Source organism: Vanessa atalanta, chromosome 11 (genome assembly GCF_905147765.1).
Source record: "Vanessa atalanta chromosome 11, ilVanAtal1.2, whole genome shotgun sequence".
In the NCBI taxonomy this organism is placed as follows: domain Eukaryota; kingdom Metazoa; phylum Arthropoda; class Insecta; order Lepidoptera; family Nymphalidae; genus Vanessa; species Vanessa atalanta.
This window is the reverse complement of record NC_061881.1, coordinates 4,504,054-4,527,879: the sequence shown is the minus strand read 5'-3', so window position 1 is coordinate 4,527,879 and position 23,826 is coordinate 4,504,054. Positions and strand designations below refer to the sequence as shown.

The 23,826-nt window shown below is 30.3% G+C and overlaps 1 protein-coding gene across 3 annotated transcripts in view; it reads left to right on the top strand.

The window, feature by feature from the left end:
* Positions 1–6,220: 6,220 nt before the first annotated feature.
* The window catches only part of LOC125067184 (homeobox protein abdominal-A homolog), a 38,496-nt gene continuing 20,890 nt past the window's right edge, over positions 6,221–23,826 (top strand). Inside the window, exons 1-3 of one of the 3 annotated variants that reach the window (XM_047675619.1) lie at positions 6,221–6,225; positions 8,031–8,616; positions 14,831–14,890. In XM_047675619.1, coding sequence (XP_047531575.1) covers positions 8,046–8,616; positions 14,831–14,890 — 631 coding nt within the window. In that variant the 5' untranslated portion in view covers positions 6,221–6,225; positions 8,031–8,045. Of the gene's footprint in view, positions 6,226–7,893; positions 8,617–14,830; positions 14,891–23,826 lie in introns of those variants that run through there. The other 2 variants (XM_047675618.1, XM_047675617.1) reach the window with 2 other exon arrangements.

Below are 23,826 nucleotides of genomic sequence, written 5' to 3'. Positions count from 1 at the left end.
ATATATGTAGACAGAGCTGACCATAATACCATTACTTAAATAAAGATTTAGAATAAATTAAATAAAGATATTTATCCAATAGATCCTACGACTGGTACCTATAAAGTTACAGAATATAAACTGTTTATATTTAATTTAAAAAAAGTACACAGAAAATCTCAAACTCCTAGTTTACAAAAACCGGCCTTTACATTTACATACAGCAAAGCAAAAACCAGAACTCTATGAAAACTACTAAAATATAATTATTTCCTCACTCCCATTACACTCGCGTGTGAATTACATCTGTTTGATTATTTTTTTCGGGATAAAAATAATATATGTGCTTTTCCAGACTCTGCCAAAAAATTCATTAAAATCCATGCAGTCGTTCTGACAAATATCTATCCAAACTATCATATCTTTAATATTAGTAAGTTAGATTCATTATTATCAATGTCAGTTAGTCGTTTTATTTTTTGAAACGCGTATGGTCAAACGCTTTGTTTCTATCTTGTATGGCACCCCCATTGGACCGTGTCGAATCTTAAAACTACTGGAATTGAGACTCACACTGCAGCTTCGAAAACTAAGCCATTTTAATACCAGCTTAATTGCTTATTTGACTTATTACGTATTTGACTTTGGATAGTTTGTTTTATTGCTATTAAGCCCAAATTATTAATTATTATTTTTAACAATTTATTCGCTTACATCGTACAGCGTACTAGATTTTATTTGATATGATTGGATCCATTTGTCAACATCAGAAGGCATTAAAGCCGTATTTAATTGGAATGAAAAAAATATGCAAATAAAGATACTGTAAGAAATAATTCCGATACTACTGAATAAAGTTATTCATTATTGACTTGAAAGTGATCATAGTAAGTATAATGAGTTTTATAAATTAAATAGGTACACAACTATTTTCAAATATGTGAAGGAGGGAACCTATCGAGTTAGTCATTTGTTTTTCTACGAATTAGACAATCCCGATACTTTTATTTGCAACAAGTCATATCAAATTCCTAATTTGTTTCAGATTTTAGGTACATTGACCGTAGCATTGGCTGATTAATAAACTATTAATTAGTGTTGTTATATATTTATACTAAATAACATCATTTATACGTAATTCCTGTAGGAGAACATCGCTGCATCCTTTATCAAGGGGAGAGGGGCGTTGGAAAAATTGCACATAAATATTGAAGCTGCCACTTACACGTGCGCCCGCTGCTTTACTATAGCTAAATATGGATACACCCTGAATATATTTTACTGTTAATACTATTTAAATTCTAAAATGAATATCGTATTAAGCACAGACCGTGTAAAATTATTATTAAATTTTATTTTATACTAAATATATTTAAAATAAAAATGTTTTTTACAACATTAGGCGTTTTCAATTTTGAAAAAATAGTATAAAATTAGTTTTATTAGCCAATTTTGCTGATAAACGAACTTCTGTTAATATTTAATACTATTTAAATTCTAAAATGAATATCGTATTAAGCACAGACCGTGTAAAATTATTATTAAATTTTATTTTATACTAAATATATTTAAAATAAAAATGTTTTTTACAACATTAGGCGTTTTCAATTTTGAAAAAATAGTATAAAATTAGTTTTATTAGCCAATTTTGCTGATAAACGAACTTCTGTTAATATTTATATGCTTAACAAAAATCAATGAACCAAAAATCGTTTTATTATAACTTAAATTATTGTTTCACAAGCGCATATCATAATACATAATATATAAAAGCGTACAATTATTCAATAAGTACTAATAGGTACTTATTGAATAATTGTACTCTTTTATATAAATTGGTAGATAGCCTAGCTTTTGCCTCCTGATAGTATGTGATCACCACCCCCAATCATTTATATTACAAAAATAAATATTAAAAATCCCTTATATTATCAATGCTCAGCCAATATTGTGGAATAAAATTTCAGTTTCACTGAAGTTATACTGACTTATTAAGTATCAAATAATACTAAGAATTGTTTTTCAATTCTTAGTATTGTTGGTGGTAACAGAATATGTGAATATTCTACTACCACCAAAAATACTACTACACCGACAGACTTGTACAAATTATTTTTAACTATTAAATAAACAAATAACTAATAAACTTAACGTAACTTAATAACGTAATGTTATCACGTTCGTTATGTCAGATGACAAGTAGCAATGGTGATAGCCCATGAATGACAGGAATTTTGTACAAAAGCTAAGCACTAGATCAAGCAAAGCCTTTAAAGCATATTAGTAACATATTATAACAATTTCAGATATATACTAAAATTGTGTTTTATTAATAATTAATTGGACGATCTATATTAGTCCCAACCAGCTGGTACGGCGCGAGCCCTCCTTCTTTTTCTTGTAGCAAATTTCGCAACAATCTCACTTATTATGCCACACAAATATCCGCGCCCCCGGCCGCCTCTAGAAGTGAAATTAAAATTTCCCACTTACCCCCGCTTGTGTACGACGGTAATAGCTTAATAAATATTGTTTCCTGCCTAAGTACAAATTTACAAACTAAGATACACTTATATGTTGATATCTATTGGTATTATCTTCGTAAGATTTGGATAAGAAAAACGACATTTTCATGATTATGAAAATATTTCGGTTTTAATTGTTATAATGTCATATATAAACTATTTGTTTTTGCATATTTGACATTAAACTTCTGTTTAACGCCACAGAGTATAGATGTCTTAGTATTATACCTTATTAATCCCAATTGCATTCAACTGTTCTTTGAGCCGAGATGGCCCAGTGGTTAGAACGCATCTTAACCGATGATTTCGGTTTCAAACCCAGGCAGGCACCACTGAATTTTCATGTGCTTAATTTGTGTTTATAATTCATCTCGTGCTCGGCGGTGAAGGAAAACATCGTGAGGAAACCTGCATGTGTCTAATTTCAACGAAATTCTGCCACATGTGTATTCCGCCAACCCACATTGGAGCAGCGTGGTGGAATACATTTCATCAGTCTAACTGAAAAATAGTTACTTTACCTACCTAATATTTTCACTCGCAGTTAGTTTAATCGCAGTTGGTCCATTCCTTCATTGACATTAATTCCAATACTCTTAGGCAATAAGCATATTAAAATATTTTAAATATGTACTTAAGTCAATTACGATTTGCTCTGAATTTTAATCATATTTATTTTGTTCCAGGTGACATTACCGTATAGTAATATCAAAAAGGTAAGCAGAATATTTCACATCTTCAAAACGTAGATTTAATGCATATTATCATAAAAATATATAAAATTCTAATTAGAAAATTGTGTCTATTTTTAATAAGTAGGTACATTTATTTCCAAATGCAACAACAAATCCACTATAGAAGGGTAATTTGAATCAAAAGTAATCTGATACGATTAAATACAAATAAATTTAAAAATATCATTAAGATGTACTCCACGGGTACTTACAGCCTCGCTTCCCGCTTTGATGAGGTATTGCGAGTGACAAAACAAGTTCAAATCGAATTTAAAAGTGTTCGTTCTATAAACTGATCGTTAAATCTCGCTGGCGATAGTTGTAAATATCTTGAGGAGTTGAACATTTTTACGATTGACATTCGCTCCTCCCACCTGGGACCTCGTGCCCATGTGATGGCTCCTATACATCGATCCCCTATAAAACCTACCATCATGGCCTGTCGGCGATTCTTTGCTCCGAGCGAAATTTTACACACTATAAAAATTTTACACGATCTTTAGTCAATTAGTTATTTGTTCGTGTAATGTTTTACCACTTGAGTGTATAATCAAATACAATTCAGAGTTTATAGGTTTTTGAAAGTTGTTACATAAAACGATCATAAATTTGCAACACTGAGAACAAAGTAAATGTATATATAGATGTACCTATGTATGTATTTGTGTGTATGAATAATACTTACATTAATATCCTTGTAACTATTCACTGGATAGCCATCTGTTAGGCGGATTTATATAGTCATGTTAGAGCAAGAAATTTAATAGCAGTACATATAGTCTTACATTCATAAAATTGTTAATAAATATTGTTTATTTTTCATACAGTTAAAACTTAAATAGTTATTGCCAACTATTTATCGACCGTGATTCGTTCGCGTTTTAGGATGTTGTCTTGATTATAGTCTTAAGTTATTCTGATGTGTAATTTGTAGGTAGATATTATTATAAAGTTTCATTAAAATAAATTCCGTAGTTTTTGGATGGAAGAGTAACAAACATCCACACATACAAACTTTCGCCTGTTTAATATCAGTAAGGGTAACTATATGACAAGCAGATGTATCAAAATCAACAATTCCTTTATCAAAAATATCTCATATCTAAATTTGTTAAACAAAGTATTACTATTAAAAGTATAATTATTATAAGTATTACAAAGTATTACTATTGGTCAATATTTTGGATCCGTACACAGATGCGTCGTGAGCCAAGTTAGACTAAGATTTTATTTACTACTTAATGGAGATTTTTATTCAAGTGAGTCATATCTTAACTAAGTTGTGATATTAAAAATAACTAATGTATTATCTACATTACTATTTGTTAATGAGATTATTTGTCTTGTGGCCAGATAAAAATAAAAGTTTAATAGCACTACATTTAAATTTATAATAATGAATACATTAAAGTAAGTAATAAAGTTTTTGGTTTATATCCAATAAATATAATATATCTATTTATTTATCTTAATGTCAATAAGTAATCTATCTTTTGCATCTAAAGTGTGGTCTTATTATTTATTGATTTCTAGGCATTATATATAAAAATGCAATTGTACTTTACTGACATAGTCTATAATTAAAATCGTGGAAATGAATAATAACTGAGTTTCTCGCCGGTTCTCGGTAGAATCTACTTTCAAGCCGGTGGTAGCTTCACATTTAATTCAACATTGTAACATTACGATTCAAAAGTGCTTATATGAGCCTACTTGGATAAAGAATGTTACGATTTAGATTTTTTTTGATAATATCATATGGGTATATGTATTTATCTTATAGAAATTATAATCGGTGTATTTAATGCAAATTTTCTATTAAATACCTATGTTACAATTCTATCTTTGATTCCTATTAAAACGTATTATTATTGTATTTTTATTTTTTGACAAGTGAAATTGGAAATACTAAGGTTCGTTTGAAGGTAAGTTTCATCAATTTAGCTTGTAAAAATAACTTGTACCTACTTATGATTAAAAATGTAACTAAAGTCTTCTAATGTAATGTATACTAACAAGACTTAAATCAAATGGTCCGAAGTGTAAACAAAAAAACTGTTTTAAGATTAAAAACGAAAGTGCGTGTGTTTAGTGAAAATAGTTATTTTTTTATTTTACAGGTAAGTTATTACTTATTATTTTACTATAGTGTACTTTTCTATATACCTACTTACCGCATTAACTAGTAAATTTAATAATCAAATAAAATTAATATAAAAAAAATGATTTGTTTTAATAAAATATACCCATATGTCCTAGTTATTATTATTACATTGGCAGTAAAACATTATGATTTTATAATTGATTCAAAGTTTAGTTCAACAATAAATTATACTTTTTACCTACTTAGGTATAACTAGTTGTCGCAAGTGGATGTATGAGTGACAGATAAACAGACGAAGAGTAAAGCTTATTAGACTATTTTCATATATACTTAGGTGAAAATAAGTATTCTATACAGCATCACAATTTAATCTCATTTTATTTATAGCACTAAGGTATAATAAAAAAAAAGTTGGTGGTAGGACTGCGTGTTCGCTTTTTTAATATACTTAATTGATAAGATCAAAATAAACTAGAAAATAAATTCTTATATGAAAATCATACCTAATAAAGTTTTATAAAGTCTACTAATAATGAATAAGCATGGGACAAATCTGTATCTAATTACATACCTATATGAAATGACAAATTATTTATCATAGTATCATTAATATAGAGTTGTTCTATTTTTAAAATCTTATGACGTCATTTAATTTTTTTTTACAATCAAATACCTTGGTAGTATTTACCCACAACACTAAGTATTTTATTCAAACATTCTCAATGTCCCAAATTAAGCAAGATTTACATGTAAAATATATACCTATTTTGGAAGAAATGTATTCATTTGTTCTTCTGATATAAAGGTAAGTAATACCTATATAATTATACCTATATTATATATGGAGTAGTTTTATTGCTTGAATTTATTAAACGTGTGCTATGTTATGTTTTTAATATCAATTTCGCAAATTTAATAAACATTCAGTTTGGGAGTATATACATATATATTTAATTAACTCTTTATAATTCCTGCGTCCATTTAGTTGTTAATCTAAAATGTATCTCTGTAAATCTCTAATGTGACAATATTTTATACCTATTAATATCATAATTGGACTTAAAAGTACTTAGTTATCGATTTTATTTACAAAGATAACCTACCAATTACTTAACTTTTTTATTATTCTAACTTTTAATAATTTATCGATTCATTGATAAAATTAATAATTTTTATTCATAAAGTAATTATTTATTTATAAAACGAAGTAATTTATGGCATCAATGTGCTTTATTATCGTTTATTGATTAATAAACTTAAGCGTTATACTTCTTGTTTTGTATAAAAAAAAATCAATTGCCGAACAATAAAAAAATATGATCAAATCATAAAACGAATGACCTAAACTGTCCATATCAAGCTCTATATACATTTACGGCATAAACATCACAATAACAACATAAAACCTATACTTATGCAATGTTCTACTGCCACACCGTCGTACCGCCGACCTGATAAAGCTGAAAAGGCAAGTTAAGCCTATAAAAACCATGCACTAAACACTAACCAACAATCAAAACTGTAATAAATAAATAAACATCTCACGCAATAAACGGTTTTATTTAAATAGTCGTAAAGATTGTTATTGCTCACGTACTCGATGTTGTTACGACTTGTGAGTATGAATGAAATGTGTAAGAGAGATAGAACGTCTGTTAGAAAAGGATGCATGTTAGCAGTTCGACCACGTGGCCGGCGTAACACCGCTTAGTGCAATTCTTGTTGGATTTTATTGTAAAATTATTATTGATATTGCGGGTTTCTAATAAGTATTTTTTTATTATAAATAAATTATATTTTTCTATATAAATGGACAAAAAGGACAGCAAAAGATGTTTGGTTAAATTAAAAAAAAAAATTAAAAATTAAATTTTATTATCTTATCAAGAATTTATTTTTAATCATAGTTATATTACGATACAAATAATTTCCATGCGTATAAATCAAAACACGAGTGAAAATGAGATAAATGTATAATATGATGTTTTCTTAACATCCAATATAACTATAAAAATTAAGGTGAAAGTATACTCTGTATTTATGCTTTTTAAATATATTTTTATTAATACAACCGACAGATTATGTATCAATATATATACATTTTTTAATTATAAACTATTAAAAATTTACAAAATATATTACATTTATAAATATCACAGAAAAATACTGAACTCAAAATAATATAAAATTCTTGGTGCTGTACCGTTTAAGGCCATTCATTTTGACAGCTAGAAGTGCCGGAATGGTTTGTGATTGGCGGTGAATGTTCTGCACCGGAATACTATTGGCGTAGACGAGGAGAACGCGGGGTTGCGCGGGGCCTGGCGCCATTACGAACAATGGCCGGCTGAATGGTCGTTAGCAAAAAGCTTTTATCTCTTTCTAATATAAGCCACGCAGGTAGGAATTAATGAGACGGAGAGGTTTCTGGCGCGTCGTCGCTTACAATAAATGCGTCTCGCTCGCACGCACGTGCTACGTTTCGCCGTCTCACGTGCGGCGCGCGGCAGCGGTAACGCTCGCCACGACGGGAATTCAGAGTCGTAGAGCCTCATACGCGGGTCATAAACGATCCGCGGCCATAGTAGAGGTGCACGCGCGAGAATCGATCCGAATCGCCGGCGATAAACGCATCTCCCGCGAGGCGATCGTCGCGCGCCGCGTCGCCGCCGAGCGATGAGTTCCAAGTTCATCATCGATAGCATGCTCCCCAAGTACCACCAGCAGTTCCATCATCAGAACTTGTTCGCGGGTGCTGGAGCATCACCTATTGAGGCATCATTGTCCTCATCGCTGTCATCATCGTTGTCGACGTCGCTCTCCTCATCGTTGTCTGGCGGACTAGGGGCGGCTGCGCTGGGGGCCGGCTCGCCAGGGGCCGGGAGCCCGCAGCGCTCCTCTTCGTCATCGTCGGCGTCACCAGGCGCGCCGGCGAGGATGTACCCGTACGTTTCTCACCACCAGCAGTTCGGAGGCTCAGTGCCGTTTCCAACTGGCGGTGGTCTATCGGCTGACGACAAAAGTTGCCGTTACCCGACAGCTGTGGGAGGTGATCCGATGGTGAATTATGCACTGGGTCAACACAACGGCGGTGCGGCAGTATCGGCTGCGTCGGCTAGTATGGCAGCAGCGGCGCAGTTTTACCATCAAGCAGCAGCATCAGCAGCCTCAGCCGCTTCAGCAGCCTCAGTGGATGCAATGGGCGCAGCGTGCTCCCAACCCTCCGCCCAGCCTCTGCCAGACATACCTCGTTATCCATGGATGTCAATCACCGGTAAATGTTTTACTCCTTCACTGCATGACTTTTAACTGTTGAGTTTTTTTATGTTATTGCGCCTAGTTCTGAAATTTAATGTAATGTACTGTTTAAATAGGTACTTCTTCATTTATTTATTTCTTATAAAATAAGCTTATTGGCATTCTGTTAAATTTATGTTTGGCTGTGTTATTGATTTTAGTTCCACGTTTTTATTATTTCTACTTATAGTTATGCATGCTATAAATGTTGAATCTTAGATATTTTATTTAAAAGAAAACATTCGATTTTGTGGCATAAAAGTTTTTTTTTTATTATAATATAATCGATATTATAATCGAGCATATTCATTGGGTACTATTCAGTCTAATAACACTATGGTTATAATTATATATGTATATTTATAATACATTATCCATAGCCATAACGTACCTCCATTAAATTGAAATTTAGGTACTTATTACCAATTAATCTAATAAGAATAACTATAAAATAATTTCAATTAAGTTTTAATTGACAAATGATTTTAATTAAACACTAATATGTACCTAATTCAATAGTAATATACGTATATTTATTACATTTATATTATATGTATAATATAATTATATAACAGTCAAATTATAATTATTTAATATTAATATTATTTGAATAAAATTTAATATACTCTAAATGACATATCGGTAATAATTAGGTAACTATATATAAAGTCACAATATACTATAAAATTAAAAATCCCGACGGCACGCGGTGGTGTCTATAATAAGTTTATAGACACTTCAAACAACATAATAATTATAAACCTAAATAACTAATATACTAAATAAATATCTATAATAACTATTAAATAGTATAACAAATTTAAATTTTAAATATACATTTCTATTGTAACGACTTGTAATTAAAAAAAAAATAACAATAATAATTATTATATACCAAGACAAGTGATACATTGACGGGGTTAGATGGGTCACATATTAGCCACAATTAACAGCAAAGTAATACTTGATGACGTTATTATATTTAACAAAGATCATAAAATATAAATTTGTGCTTTTAGGCTTAACTTGACTTCTTTATATCAATTATTTTTTACCGTCGATAATTTTGTAGGTATGTCTGTTTTAGTCTTATTTACCGGATGATATATACGAAATTATAGCTTGGTTCATATATCTATAATTACTTAGTATCAAACAATGTCGCTTTCTGTCTGCATCTGGATCTTCGCTTACTTAAAACTGTACTGATCAACGGATTTCCGATACGATTTTCACTAATGGAAAGAGCGATCCTTATTCAGATCAATACGAAAATTACCTTAGGTAATTAATATTGATTGAAATTGTATTTTATTAAATATAGTTCGTAAATACATATCAGAATATATTACCATGTTTTTAAACTACTTGCAACCTAAGGTATAGTTCGCTGCTAATCAGTCGCTCGGATAAATGACTTTTATAATAATATTTCGAACATGGCAGTTAAAACAATCCAAATGTCAATCTGTAAGCCGCAGATACATTTATATGTATGTTTAACAAACGAATTACTACTCAACTATTTTTTTTATTACTCACATTTTTAATTTTTGGCATACATACCTACATACCTAGTTAAATACCAACATAGATAGTTAAAAACGTTATGAAATAAATATATCTACTTAATCTTGTCTAAACGAACATTTCTTTTCTTTGTTGATGTTCAACCGTGCGAAGCCAGAGGCAGGTCGCTAGTGTTAATACTTACTTACTTATCAAATACGTAATTAGTAGAAAATATATAATGATTATTGTGCACTTATAAATATTAATTTAAATCTTTTAATATATTTAAAGGGTAATTAAAATTTATATCAATAAACGAATTAAGAACAGTTACACAGGTATACAGTTATACGGTATAAATTTATATAGGTATATATAATATAGCAGAAAAATAGATAGAAAACGTCTAAAAATCTAGACTAGAACCCAAACAGAACTAACCTAGGTCATTAAGCAGATTTTGGACGTACGTCGACTCTACGTACGCGTATTTCACTTTTACATGTGAGGTCCACTTTGTACTCAAAAACGTCGATCCATTACAGCTAAACTACCTGTACGCTTTGAATACAATGGTACAATTATATTTATACGCGGTTTTATGTCTCTCAGCGCTATTCTGACCATACATTTGGCGACTTAATAATAATTATCTGTGCAACATATTATGAATATGAATATATTTTATTAATAATAATAGTCTACAAAGAAATATATGACTATTAGGTGCATAATAATTATTTACATAGAGGAATTATTTCATATCATATAATTTAATATACCTAGATAGGTTATATACATAACTCCAATTACCTATAATAGATATGCTTATAATTATAACAACTCGGGTTGAAAGGTGCCTTATTAATTATATTTTTATACGACAGTTATACTTCATACGTTTTCAAATCAAATAATTATTTGATTTATATTTATTTATTCTTTCTCAATTGTTCCAAATAACGGAATAATAAATTTACAATTGGATAATTTTTAATTGATCGTTGCAATGATAATGTTATATTGAACGTAGTTTTATGAAAGCAATATTATTTTTATAATTTTAAATTGTAAAGATTCATTTCAAAAATTATTTTTCTGCTTAATCTCGTTTTGTATAATTTATATACTTTTATATTTAATTTTGCAACCGAAACTCATCTCGTTAAATTTATTTATTTAAATTTAGAATATAAAGAAATAGACTAATTTACTGTTTACATGAATAACTTTGAAGTCGAATTCAAGAAATGTGTGAATCATAAAGATTTTTACATCTGAAGCGTAGCGGCCTTCCTGGCACATGACGGTCATCAATAAAGTAGAAATGTAAAAGAACCCATAATCAAAGCCGATATGCCAGAATAACGGGCTCGTAGCTCACTAAAATTATACAAAATGGCCTATAATCTACTTGTTTTTGTTTTAAATGCGATCATTTTCTTGATTTATTGGCAATGCTAGATTATAAGAATTACTGTGTGACAGAGGCGTCGAATACTCTCAAAAGATATAAAAATATATCAGCAGGTGCTGGCAACACGTGCTTTAAAAATTAAAATGGCATACATGTCACGCGTTGACATTTATTTTCAATAATGCTTAACATTCGCCATCTATTAGACAGTTATAATAATTGTACTGTGAGATCTACTTACGTCATAATATTATTACGTAGTCGTTCATCTTCCTAATTATTTTGTTACATAGAATTCTAAACAAAAATGTTTCTTTAAAATTGTAATTAAAATAAATCATAATATTTTATTTTAAATTAGTTTTATCTTGAAAATCATCGTTTAAGACCCCGTGTCATATCGCTATAAATAATAATAAACAACCAATTTATAAATAAAAAATATATTAGAGGAATTGAATTAATTAAAAACATAAAAAAGGAAAAGCGAGTTAGATGGTGCACGACACATCCCGCTTGTTTCTCTTGACGTGATATATCGCTAGAGATGAGCCAGTCACATGTGTGCGCGCGGGTACAGCGCATGCGCAACAAATATGGCCGACGTCACTGACCAATCACAGGGCCTCGTCGGGCAACTCACATGATAGCGACCGTTCTTAATGATATTGATTACTATTTGTAGCACATAGTATATTTAATTACTAGTTATTTTAATGGACGGTACTGCAAATAATTTAAAGCATTTTCTAAGAATTGGTTTTGTTTGCGATGGGTAGGTAGTTATGCAATAGAGTCCAATGTAAAATTAAAAATAGGTAACTAGTACATACTACATACCCTCCTTCAAATGTCTGCAAAAAATGAAAGCGGATAGAATAGTAAATTTATATATTTATTTAAATGTTAATACTTTATTTTAATTTTGAAAATTTTGACTATTTAATTTATTTTAAGTAGCCTACGTACCTTTGAGAACATTATAGTAATTCACAGATAAAATTAGAGTTATAACTATGATTTTTGTAAATTATACTTAATTTTGTATTAGAAATTCATAAATGTTAAGTAATTGGCTAAAATAATTCCATAAAAATAAATATCGTACGTGAAAAGTAAGTAATTCAGATTAACGATACTTATTATTTTTTGTGCAAGTACGATACTTAATTTTTTAGTTATTTATGCATGAGCTTATTATATAGGTATCTAATTATTACACATACTTAATCATAAGGTAGAATTATAATTAGTGCCAAATTATTATCTTTAAAAGAAAATAGAGCAGGAGCTGTTATTTAATTTTTTATATAGAGGTATATAAATTAGTATATTAGTAATAAAATAGAAGATAATATAGTTCAGATATCTTTATATGTTAAAGTATATTTAAAAATAAACCTATAAAGTTATTTACGAAAGAATTATTTTAAGATTTTACTTTCCAAATTGCTGTGTTATTAATCTCAGAATATAAGTAGGCATCGGTTCAAAAATAAAAAGATTATATAAGTATGTAGTTTGGTACCTACCTACTTACTTACCTCAATAGAAAAAAAAAAGTATTATAATTGTTTAATATATAATAACGTATTTTACGAGTTCGTTTGTTGGAAATCTTTTATTTAATTTATTTCACACATGTCAATGATTTATTATCTCAACCGAACAACTTTCTCGCCAAGTTTGTTTTTTTTTTAAGAAAGTTGATGTCAGTTTTTATCACTGATAATATCATGTATTTCGGTATTACGATGCACTGCCAATTCGATGTATCGAATAATCGAAATTTCGGAACACTTTAAACCATTAAAGATTATCCAATCAATGAATTTAATGTTTCCGATTGACACGACTTGCTTAATTTAAGACCACTAAAAAACCGGAGTGTGGTTTTTAATCGGTAATACGAAGGTACCTAAATTAGATTCTGTATTATTAGTGCATAAATTTTCATCGATATCAGTCATTCGGTATTGTACACTTGACATTTATTGATAAGGCTGCCTGCCTAATAGCCGGCCTATATATATATCAATGTTATGCGAAAATTCACTTGCATTTTTCGTACGTTACGTTGTTATTCTATAATTGCACTGCTTTTTTAACTTATAACTATTTAAAGATCTTAATACCTACCTACCTACATATATAAGCATTGCTATTATAAATATTGTAGTAAATGGTTAAAAAATTACGTATTGCATTCAAAAGCTATTCCTAAACCAAATTCTTTATGGTGATAATTAAGTACTAAAATTTAAACTCATAATATACATACAAAATTAAATTAATCACAAAGTATAACTGTATATTAACTAAATATTAAAAAAGCACGCTCCGAAAACACAGCCCTAAATATCCCTGACTACATCATAACATGCAAAGAATTTTTTTAAAACGAACTGCTAAATGTTAATAAAATATAAATAATCTAGGAACGTTAAAAAGGTGTTTCTTATCATCTAACAAAACGCGAATTAATTATAAAACTATAAAATTTAATTATAGAGGCAAAAGAAAATCTACGAATACAATAATGCGATTGCAAAGTAAGTTGTTACAATAAAAACTCGATCAATTCACATAGTTACCGGAATAATTCTTTTATCCATTTAATATTTATGTGAAATCTTCTATAAAGTTGCATGCGTATCGTTCTTAATAGTCTTTATTGTGTTTGCGTCGTGAAGTTTAGTAGCAACAAAAAGTATTGATTGCTCGAATAAAACTTTTTCTTTGCTCACTTCGTTAATATCTGAAGCAATCTCAATAGAGGCGCGTACAACAACAATCCGTGTACGATAGAAATGTATTTAAAAATAAAATTAAAATATAAAACCATTTATATTATTTTTTTGACCCAAGTCTTAATTTTAGCTACATTATATACCTAACTCGTTCAACACATAAAATTCTATTTTTCTTAATATTATTATATTCTGAGTAGGTTTGTGCAATTATTAATAATTGCTAATGATCAACATATATTTGATAACAAATTTCTTAACCCAGACAATTTCATAAACTGTCAATTTCACTTTAAATGTCACTGGTTTTTTTATTATTTTATAAGTTTCCTTATAATTTAGCATGTAATTAATTAAGTTAATTGAACACTGATTGTTTTAATTTTTAATTAAGTTTTTTTTAAAGTAAAGTTGTTAATTTATATTTACTCTGTTGTTAGTTGTAATCGTTTTCTATATATTAGTGCATGTATTTATATCGGAGTAAGAATATTCATTACGATTGATAATAGATTTTCCGTTTCCAGATTGGATGAGCCCCTTCGACCGCGTGGTCTGCGGTGAGTTCAATGGTATTTATCGTTTCAATTTTTATTTTTTTTTAGTTCTAAGTCCTTAGCTTAATTATAATTTAGATGACTATTAAGGCATTCATACACGTGCGTTCAATGAATTAATTGTTATAATTATTATAACCGATTAACAACGCATTGTAACGCTCGTGTATAAATGCCTAAGAACATGCCTTCCGTAAAATTTTGTTGCAATTATTCATTTGACATGGCTTCGTTGAATCATTGCAATTGATATTTCTACTGCTTTTTTTATATCAGCGCGGAAATATTTGTTGTAAACAATGAATTAACTTCAATTTGTTACGATGATTTGGTATTAAAATAAAATCGTCGATTGCTCAATCATATGTGTCCGGTTCATTTGAAATCAACACGTAAACATGATGAATCACTGTACAAATATTTCTCTAAAATATTTTATATTTCAATAAAGTCTCAAACGTCTGATACAAGTTCATTGCTGCCACTGTATAGTGTCAAGTCAGTTACGTCTCTATGTTTTCTGTTTATTTCAAATTGAATGGTCTCTTTACAACCGTGACTAATAAACGGCACTTTGAGTTTGCAAAAAAGTGACGGAAAGGGTTTAAGGATTCGCAATGAATAGAAACTTTCTCCAAAGACAATGAATCAATAGTTCAACGGGATTGCGCTAACCAAAGAAATTAAGGTACAAACATCGACGACGATAACTATCTTCTTTTTAAAGGATTCCGTATTATTTAAAAACAAGATATAAATACTTTTTACTTGTATGTAAATTTTTTTTTAATTTCACGAAATATTTTAATAGCCTATAGGTACTACTTTCATAAATAAGTTATAGTCGCTATTAATATTTTAATATGTATGTGTAATTGCATTGTAATTTAAACAACAATATTCAACATTATCTTCATAACTGTAAGGTTTATATTCAGTTTAAAGTTATCGATCGTTTAGTGAGTTTTATAGGAACTGAATTTCACTCGATCATATTTAGAGAAACAACGGAACCTTAATTTTGACAATTATTCGTTCACAGCTCTCACCATTTCGTAAAAAATAACTAACAAAAGATTCACGGCAATAGGGTTGTGCAATTTCTCTTTTTGTTAAAAATAGCAATCCTTTGTGCCCACGAGATGTTTACAAATAAGGTATAAGTCAAAGGGTTTTAAATCACGGTGTCGAAAGCTTTTAAAACAAGCTTAGAACAGGGGCCATTGTTTTGTTGGCACGCTCACAAATTGCTTTATTACTCGACGTTCCGCGGCCGTTCTGCGAAAGTCGATATCGCCAAAATCGCAGTCAAAACAACACATGACAATATGAAGTAGTACATCTCAAAGTTGTTAATCCCTAATAGTAAATTAAATCAGTATAATTTGCGTTTCTACATACAATCTCTCGATAAAACTGTCGCTTCCAACGTTTATTTATTATTACATGTATTTTGATTATTTCGCTGCGTAAACGTGGTTTTATAATCAATATATTACACTAATCGAGCAAACAAAACATATTACACGTTTAGGGTTTATAAAAGTTGCTTTATAGCGCTATAACAATTAATAACTAATCACTGTCAATCGTAAATCTACTGGTATAAAGCGATTGACGCTAGTATTGTGAAAAAAGTCAGTCCGCGAACAATAACGTCTGAGAATTGACCATAAAGTGACGACCTTGTGGCTATAAAAATTTAACGAGGCAAGCCCGTAGAGTAGTGTAGTATAAACATTCGGCCAGATTTGTGAACGTGACTGTCATAGAAACAGCTGGCTCAACATCTGTGTATCGCCTTAACGACAGCGAACAGCTCTTCGTCGTTTGGATTATAAAAATAAAAGAGTTAAAACAAGTAACACAAAGCCTCAAATGATTCATCAGATGATCGCATACAAATTTGTTTTAACTTTTTATATCATACGTTACATATAAAAAATCTTACCTGTCTACACACTAAATTGTTTTTATGTAACCTCAATCATAAAACCTATTATTAATATGTTTTTGTTTTAAAATCTTTCAACCGTCCAATTGTGGTACGAATTATACGGAATGTTTTATTTTTCATGACAATAATCATAAATCAAATATAAACGCGTTCCGTCGCAAATACTTAAATTATTATAGTGTCTTATAACAATTTTTTATATTTGTAATCCGTACTATGCACGGGTAAATTTAATAGTAAGATAAACAGGACGATATTGCCGAAGCCGTGAAAATGTTTAATATCTTATTTAGAGTTCACGAGTATGAATTGTCTGCGAATATTTAAAATCAAATGTCAATGCCAGTTTCGCGACGTGGTATTGTACTCGCGCGCGCTTGTACGTTTATACACATAGCATAACTTTCCATTGGGCGCATGCCGCTCCATACTGTACTGTGTATCTTGTCTACATATGTCGTTCAAGGCTATAGTTGTTGCCATTACACATATTACGCAATAAACTATTTTAGTTACGTTAAAAAATGCACTAGGGTTGTCGACCTCTGCGAATTAATACGTTATGCAGTCCATGAATCTCGCGCGTATGTGAGTTCGAGTTTATACATACCGCAACGCATTTGATAGCCTATGTCTAATAGTTAAACTTTGAAAATATAAGCAATGCTGCCTTTGTTTAACGATTATAGTTGCGTGTAGAAGCTTTTACGATTTGAAGACATTTGACAGAAGATATTCGGTTTTATGTTGAATGAATCCGGAGGTTTTAAGTGGGCTTTGGAAATGATAGATAGCATGCAAAGCAGACGAATGCTTTAGTGAAAGACTATAAGCATATAGATTCATTGTATATTTTGTTTTCTTTTTTATTTGCTTGTACCTAGACATGAAATATATTATAATAACCAATTAAGTTATCATTATTGATGAATTAATGAATATATTTTATATATTCATTTTTAAATGTTACTATTTTGCGCACGATCTGATAACGTCGAACGTAGCCATCGATTTATCGTAAAATCACTCATAATTTGAATCTATAAATATCTACAAAGCACGTTAAATCAACTTTCGTTCCAGTTTCGTCTTATTTCATCCGTCGTATTACCTTCGATAGTTCTAATATCAATAGAATTTCTCAAGCTCAGCTCAAGTGATCGTAAATAGAAAGTAATGTTATACAGTATCAGCTCACCATTTCCGCTGTGCAATTTACTCAGACGATTGCTGTTTCGCAAGGGTCAAAAGGTCTCTATCAAATATGAGTTTTGGTCAGTAAATTTGAAATAGGTATTACTCGACCCGAACCCTTGCTGAATAATATATTCAATTTTATTAAAACCTTAATAGATTTTTTTCTTAACATACGTATCAACGTCTATTTTATTCGTAATTTAAAATTTTATATTTAATTACGAATTTCTGACCTCAATTAAAATTAATTTATTTGAATGCATCCGTTATCTTTCAAGGCCTTCGAATGTCACAATTTTTTCTTTTTGCGTGAAATGATCTTAGTAATTTGTGGTTTGTTAAAGATCAACAGCTCTACCTTTTGTTAGTTATGTATTTGCCGTTGTGGGTATATACATCAAAATATCAGAATATCTTCCAAGAATGTTAGTTTTCTCATGACGAATTTTTACTTCGTTGAATATATAATATAAAGTGATGTTGAGTATAAAGTGATGGTTAGCTAAGCGGCGTTTGTTGTTGCTAGAAAAAATATTTGAGTCTATCATTGTGTGCTAATTAATACACAATTAAAGAATTAAAGAGACACAAATTTGCACATAATTAATGACTATTTGTTACAAATATATCATTGCAACTTTTTGTAAAATTTATTTTAGTATTACCATAGAGACACGAAGGGTAAACTATTTCTTACACCGTCAAATCGCTGTCGATCATATAGTTATATTATTATTAGCTCGCTTTAAGCCAAAACACAGTAACATACAGTACAGAGACGTAGCGGTTTGTATTGTCTAATGACAAGAAAGCTATGAACATTTTAAGACATTCTGTAGTATATGTAGCATCAGCATTGCACCCGTACGAAGCCGGAGCGGGTCGCTAATAATTCATAAAATCAAATTATACCAGAAGTGTCAAAAAAATTTACTAACAATACATTAATAAAAAAAAATTATCAACTTACCCCAATTATACAAATTAATTACTAGGCGATTAACAAAATACGTTGCTCTACGTACAAACACGCACGCCTACGTCGCAAGGTTTCTCTTTTAAATTGTTTTAGCAATCGTAATAATAATTTCAATGGACGTATTAATTAAATGCTCAGCGAATCTAGTATCGCATTGTAGATATTAAAATACCAGCTAAGGTTATAGCTTATTGAAGTGTCGTTAAATATAAACATTTCTGACCGTGTAATTTCTGTTAAATAATATATTACAAAGAAACTATGGTCATTATTAGATCATGACCAATAGCACATTGGATAATGGAAGTGTTCAATCAATAGAGCCAAAATTAATTCGATTGCTGCTCACATACGCGTCGACTTCCTCGCATAAATCAGAGGGAGAGGCCACATACTACTAACTACATGGATACATGCGAATATAGATGGGAGACCATCTCAAATATGTCTTTATCCGTTTGAATGATATCAATATATTTTTTTTTTATTTAATGGCTTTTATGATGTATCATTACACTATTTAAGTATATAATTTTTTTTAATTGTACTCGAAGAAATTTTGTATCATCTAAAAATATTCTTTTGTTGAATATTTACTTCAAAAACTATACCTAATATAATAATTATCGCTTGATAATCATTGACAATTTACTTATTATAAAATAGAATAAAATGTGGCTGTCACGGGACACCCGACAGATGTAAAATATAAAATTTGATGTTTATTGAAATAATTATTAATTGAGAAAAAAAAACAATAAATAAATACATTTAAACAGAATTTCATTAATAAAATGCCTAAGTATATCTTGCTTATTGTTATTATAAACTATATACAATAATACACGTCACATACAACACTAACACAACACACACACACACACACAAGCGAGTAGAGCGCGGCGGAAGGGGGAATGACGGCTTAAGAGAACGTCATACCGTATGTCGTTACGGCAAACGAGTCGGTCAAATTCCCAAGGCATAGGTACCAATGGACGTTTCACATTGAAAACAAAGGGCAAACTAGTAGTTAAATAATTTAACAATTTGTTTAGTTTATAATCACGTCAAATAGGTAATTTCCAACTCGCTACATTGCCCGATTCTCAACATATTAGATATGACTTGGCAAGCTTGGCTTAGCGTTTTGTAATAGAAAACATATGAAATTTTGCAATTTTAATTCATATCCTGTTGACATAAATGTATAATTTTATAACCATAGCTCAGACGTGATGGCGTTTACATATATCAAAGATATATATTTTCACCGAGAACACGTTGCAGCGGATGTAATGAACAATAGTAGCATGTGAAATGAAATTGTATGTATGTATGACTTTTAAATGAGGAAAACAAATTATAAATACATCCTAATAGACTTTATGCATTTAGATGCAAACGTGTCTAAAATACACTTAAATCTATAGATACCTTCGTCTTTTGCTGGCATAATAAATCTTTTCATAGATCTAAAGTGTTTAGAAACAAAACAAAAATTTAACATTATTTCAGTGACTGTGTTTATTGAAAAGTTTTAAGTAATTTGAACGTATATGTTTTTTTATACATTGTGTTTTAATTGCCTTAGTGATTTATGTGTTGAAAAAAACAATATGATATTTAAAATGTAACTTTAAAATTTTAATTAATGTAATAATTAATTCAAAATATTTCTGTACAAATTCTGTAAGATTATATCATATATAGGAAGTGTAGTAATTTGATATTTATGTATAAATTAATATGAAGTTATCGGTTTCACAGTTTTATTGCGAACCGTGGTTATTTTATCGAACGATCATATTGCGTTCAAATACAAGGAATATATCCTTCAAAATCTTCTATTCATATGAAGTTATAACATAACCTTCTGTTAGGTTTCATTTATTCCTTGAGATGTTTAATAATAAGCAAAAAATAATGTTGCAAATTTAGCTCAATTGGATTTACTAAATGTAGCTAGTAATTTACTTGGTAGTAGGGCTTTGTACAAGCCTGTCTAGGTACCACCAACTATTCAGATATTCTACCGCCAAACACCAACACTATTGTATTGTTGTCTTCTGGTCTGGAGGGTGACTGAGCCAATGTAATTACAGGCATATTATCTAGCGAAGTTGATAGCGCATTGGCTATGTAAGGAATGGTTCATATTTCTCACCCTATGGTAGTCACCACTTACAATCAGGTGGTTCGTTTGCTTGTCAACCTACCAATAGTATTAAAAAAATTCAAGCACTAACTATACATACGGACAGTCTGTTTTCTACTCCAATAACGACAAGTGTTAAGATTGAGATGATTTTGAAGGACGGAATGATACTTAATATTAATGTGTATAAAAGTAATAATACAACTCATATAAATGGCGGTTATGATGTAGGTATCGCAGCGGTTCGAGTCAGCTTTATTCTCGACGATGGTCACTCGTCTCGTACTATGAATACAGCAATAATTTAATCGACTCGACGTTTCATTTGCATATTGTTTAGAAAATCATGTCATTTGTTTTCTTATACATATTTTCTAACGAACGGTAGGTAATTGGAAATTATATTAATATGTCTCACGTTGTCTCACCCCGTGTACGGAATTTACATGATTCTTTTGTTTGTGATTTAAATCACTCGCCTCTTGGAAACAATAACAGCTACTAGGTGTAAGATTTATATAAAGATTGGATCTCAATTTTTTCCATGAACACATCGTGTGATTTGAATTGTAAATGTATTTTCTTATAAATATATACGAGAATGTGAAAAGAGTAAATCTATATAAAAATTCGGTAACAATCGTTATGATAAATTCATCGTGTCTTTAATAACAGTAACATAATTTTATCCATTAATAATAATAATATTATAAGACTATATATCAAGACTCTTCTTGTTTTCGTGGCACTAGCTTACATCTGTAGAGATTTCTAGCAGCTTTGTTTAATAATACCGACATTGCACGATCAACTTAGTCCTCTCTAGTTCTCCCGTTCCATGCCAAATACGTTATGCTAATTTTGATACTACTATGTCGTCTCCGACTACGCCAATTCAAATTTATTTTATTTGTCTGCCATGAAGCAAAATGCCTCTGCTGATGCTAATGTCACGTTCGAGACTGTTTATTATATGAAATTTAACGGTACATTTGTTAAAACGTATTAACTATGGACATATAAACAAGTGAATTTATGTGTTTATACATTGTATTATAACAGTAGCTGTTAGCTTAGGATCCTAGCGAGTAAGCTTAGGGTGATGTGACGTTTGTTTCTCGTTGCGTAAATATAGCGAAGCCCGAAAATCCACACATAATGAACTTCAGACGCCTGGCTCGCACGATAGCGATTTCATAATGCTAGGTGTCGATTGCTCTCAAAGGAATTAAATGCAATGCCTACAATTTATATCTCTATTAACGTTGAGTATTGTTTACACACGTCTGACCGCGGCCTCGGGCGCCGAGCGCAGACGCTTGTGAAAACATACGCTTCAAGATTAAAGGTAGACCTGGTAATGTACGCCACTTAAGTCGGATCCACCTGGCACGGCTCAGTTCTCATGTCTTACATCACAAACGATGAAAGCGTTTTCCCTTTCGAAGGTCAACGATGACTGGTCTTGCGAGTTTGTTTACGGCACCTCAACGTTTCCTACCAGTTTGCATAAGTGGAGGGTAGTCTCAATAAAAACAAATTGGCTGCCCGCTGGTCGAAGTTGAGCACTTACACACGTACAAGGAAGCGGAGCGACACGTCCGAAGATGATTTACAGCCGTTTCTCGCCGCTCGCATTGTTGCCTATAAAGAAATTGTTGAACACACTTTGATATTTATACTCATAACTTTAACTTCTTACTTAGTATTTTGTATATTCAATTTCTTTCAACCAGTAGTTGAGAATATCTACTATTAATCACAATCGGACAATTAAAATGTCAAAAATCTTTGTCTCAGTAATATTTTGGTGAGTATGATTCAATTAATTGCATTTTAAATCACTGCTATTAATATTCGTTTTATATATTTTTTTCGTACAACAATTAACAATTTAATACAGACATCTTTTATAATTTAGATATGAGAGCCGAATCAAATGTAATGCTATAAATAAGTCGAGGTAAATATGTAAATAAATTTTGAGATAAAGGCACGGAATAATGTTACAGGTTCGTAGGCTGGGCCGTAGCGACGCATTAATCTTGTAGATACAATCGTGAGCCGGCGAGTAAATCTGTGATAGGATCTTGAGATACAACAGGTCGGTAGGGGACATTTTCACCTTCGTAGGACACGTTTGCGGAATGAAAATACGTAAAGACCATTCCTTTGTTTCTTGGTATAACGTCTTATTTGCCGAGGTCATTTTTATTTTAATGTTTTTTTATTTATTACATTATATATATTAATACGCGAATAATGAATTATTTGTTTGTTTTATTTAGAGTTTATAAGACGTTAATAGGATTGAAACATATCTTTAGAAACGTAATCTGCAGTAGAAGTTTACAAAATGAGGTTGAATTTTATGGAAAAAAAAAACAACGACAATTCAACCACAAGCAATACTGGAATAAATTAAATACATAAAATTAGATTAATGATAAGCATAATATAATATGTAGGTATAATTAAAATTGCGCAACATTCGTTTTTCTCGTTTATATTCTAAATTCAATAATATTTTAACATATAAATAAATAGGTACTATATCTTATTATGAAGGAAAAACATTTCGAACAAAATTTTAACCAATTAAAACAACGTTAAAGTATTTCATTGCTGTAAATATGTAATTAAAACGCTACTTTATTGTAGAG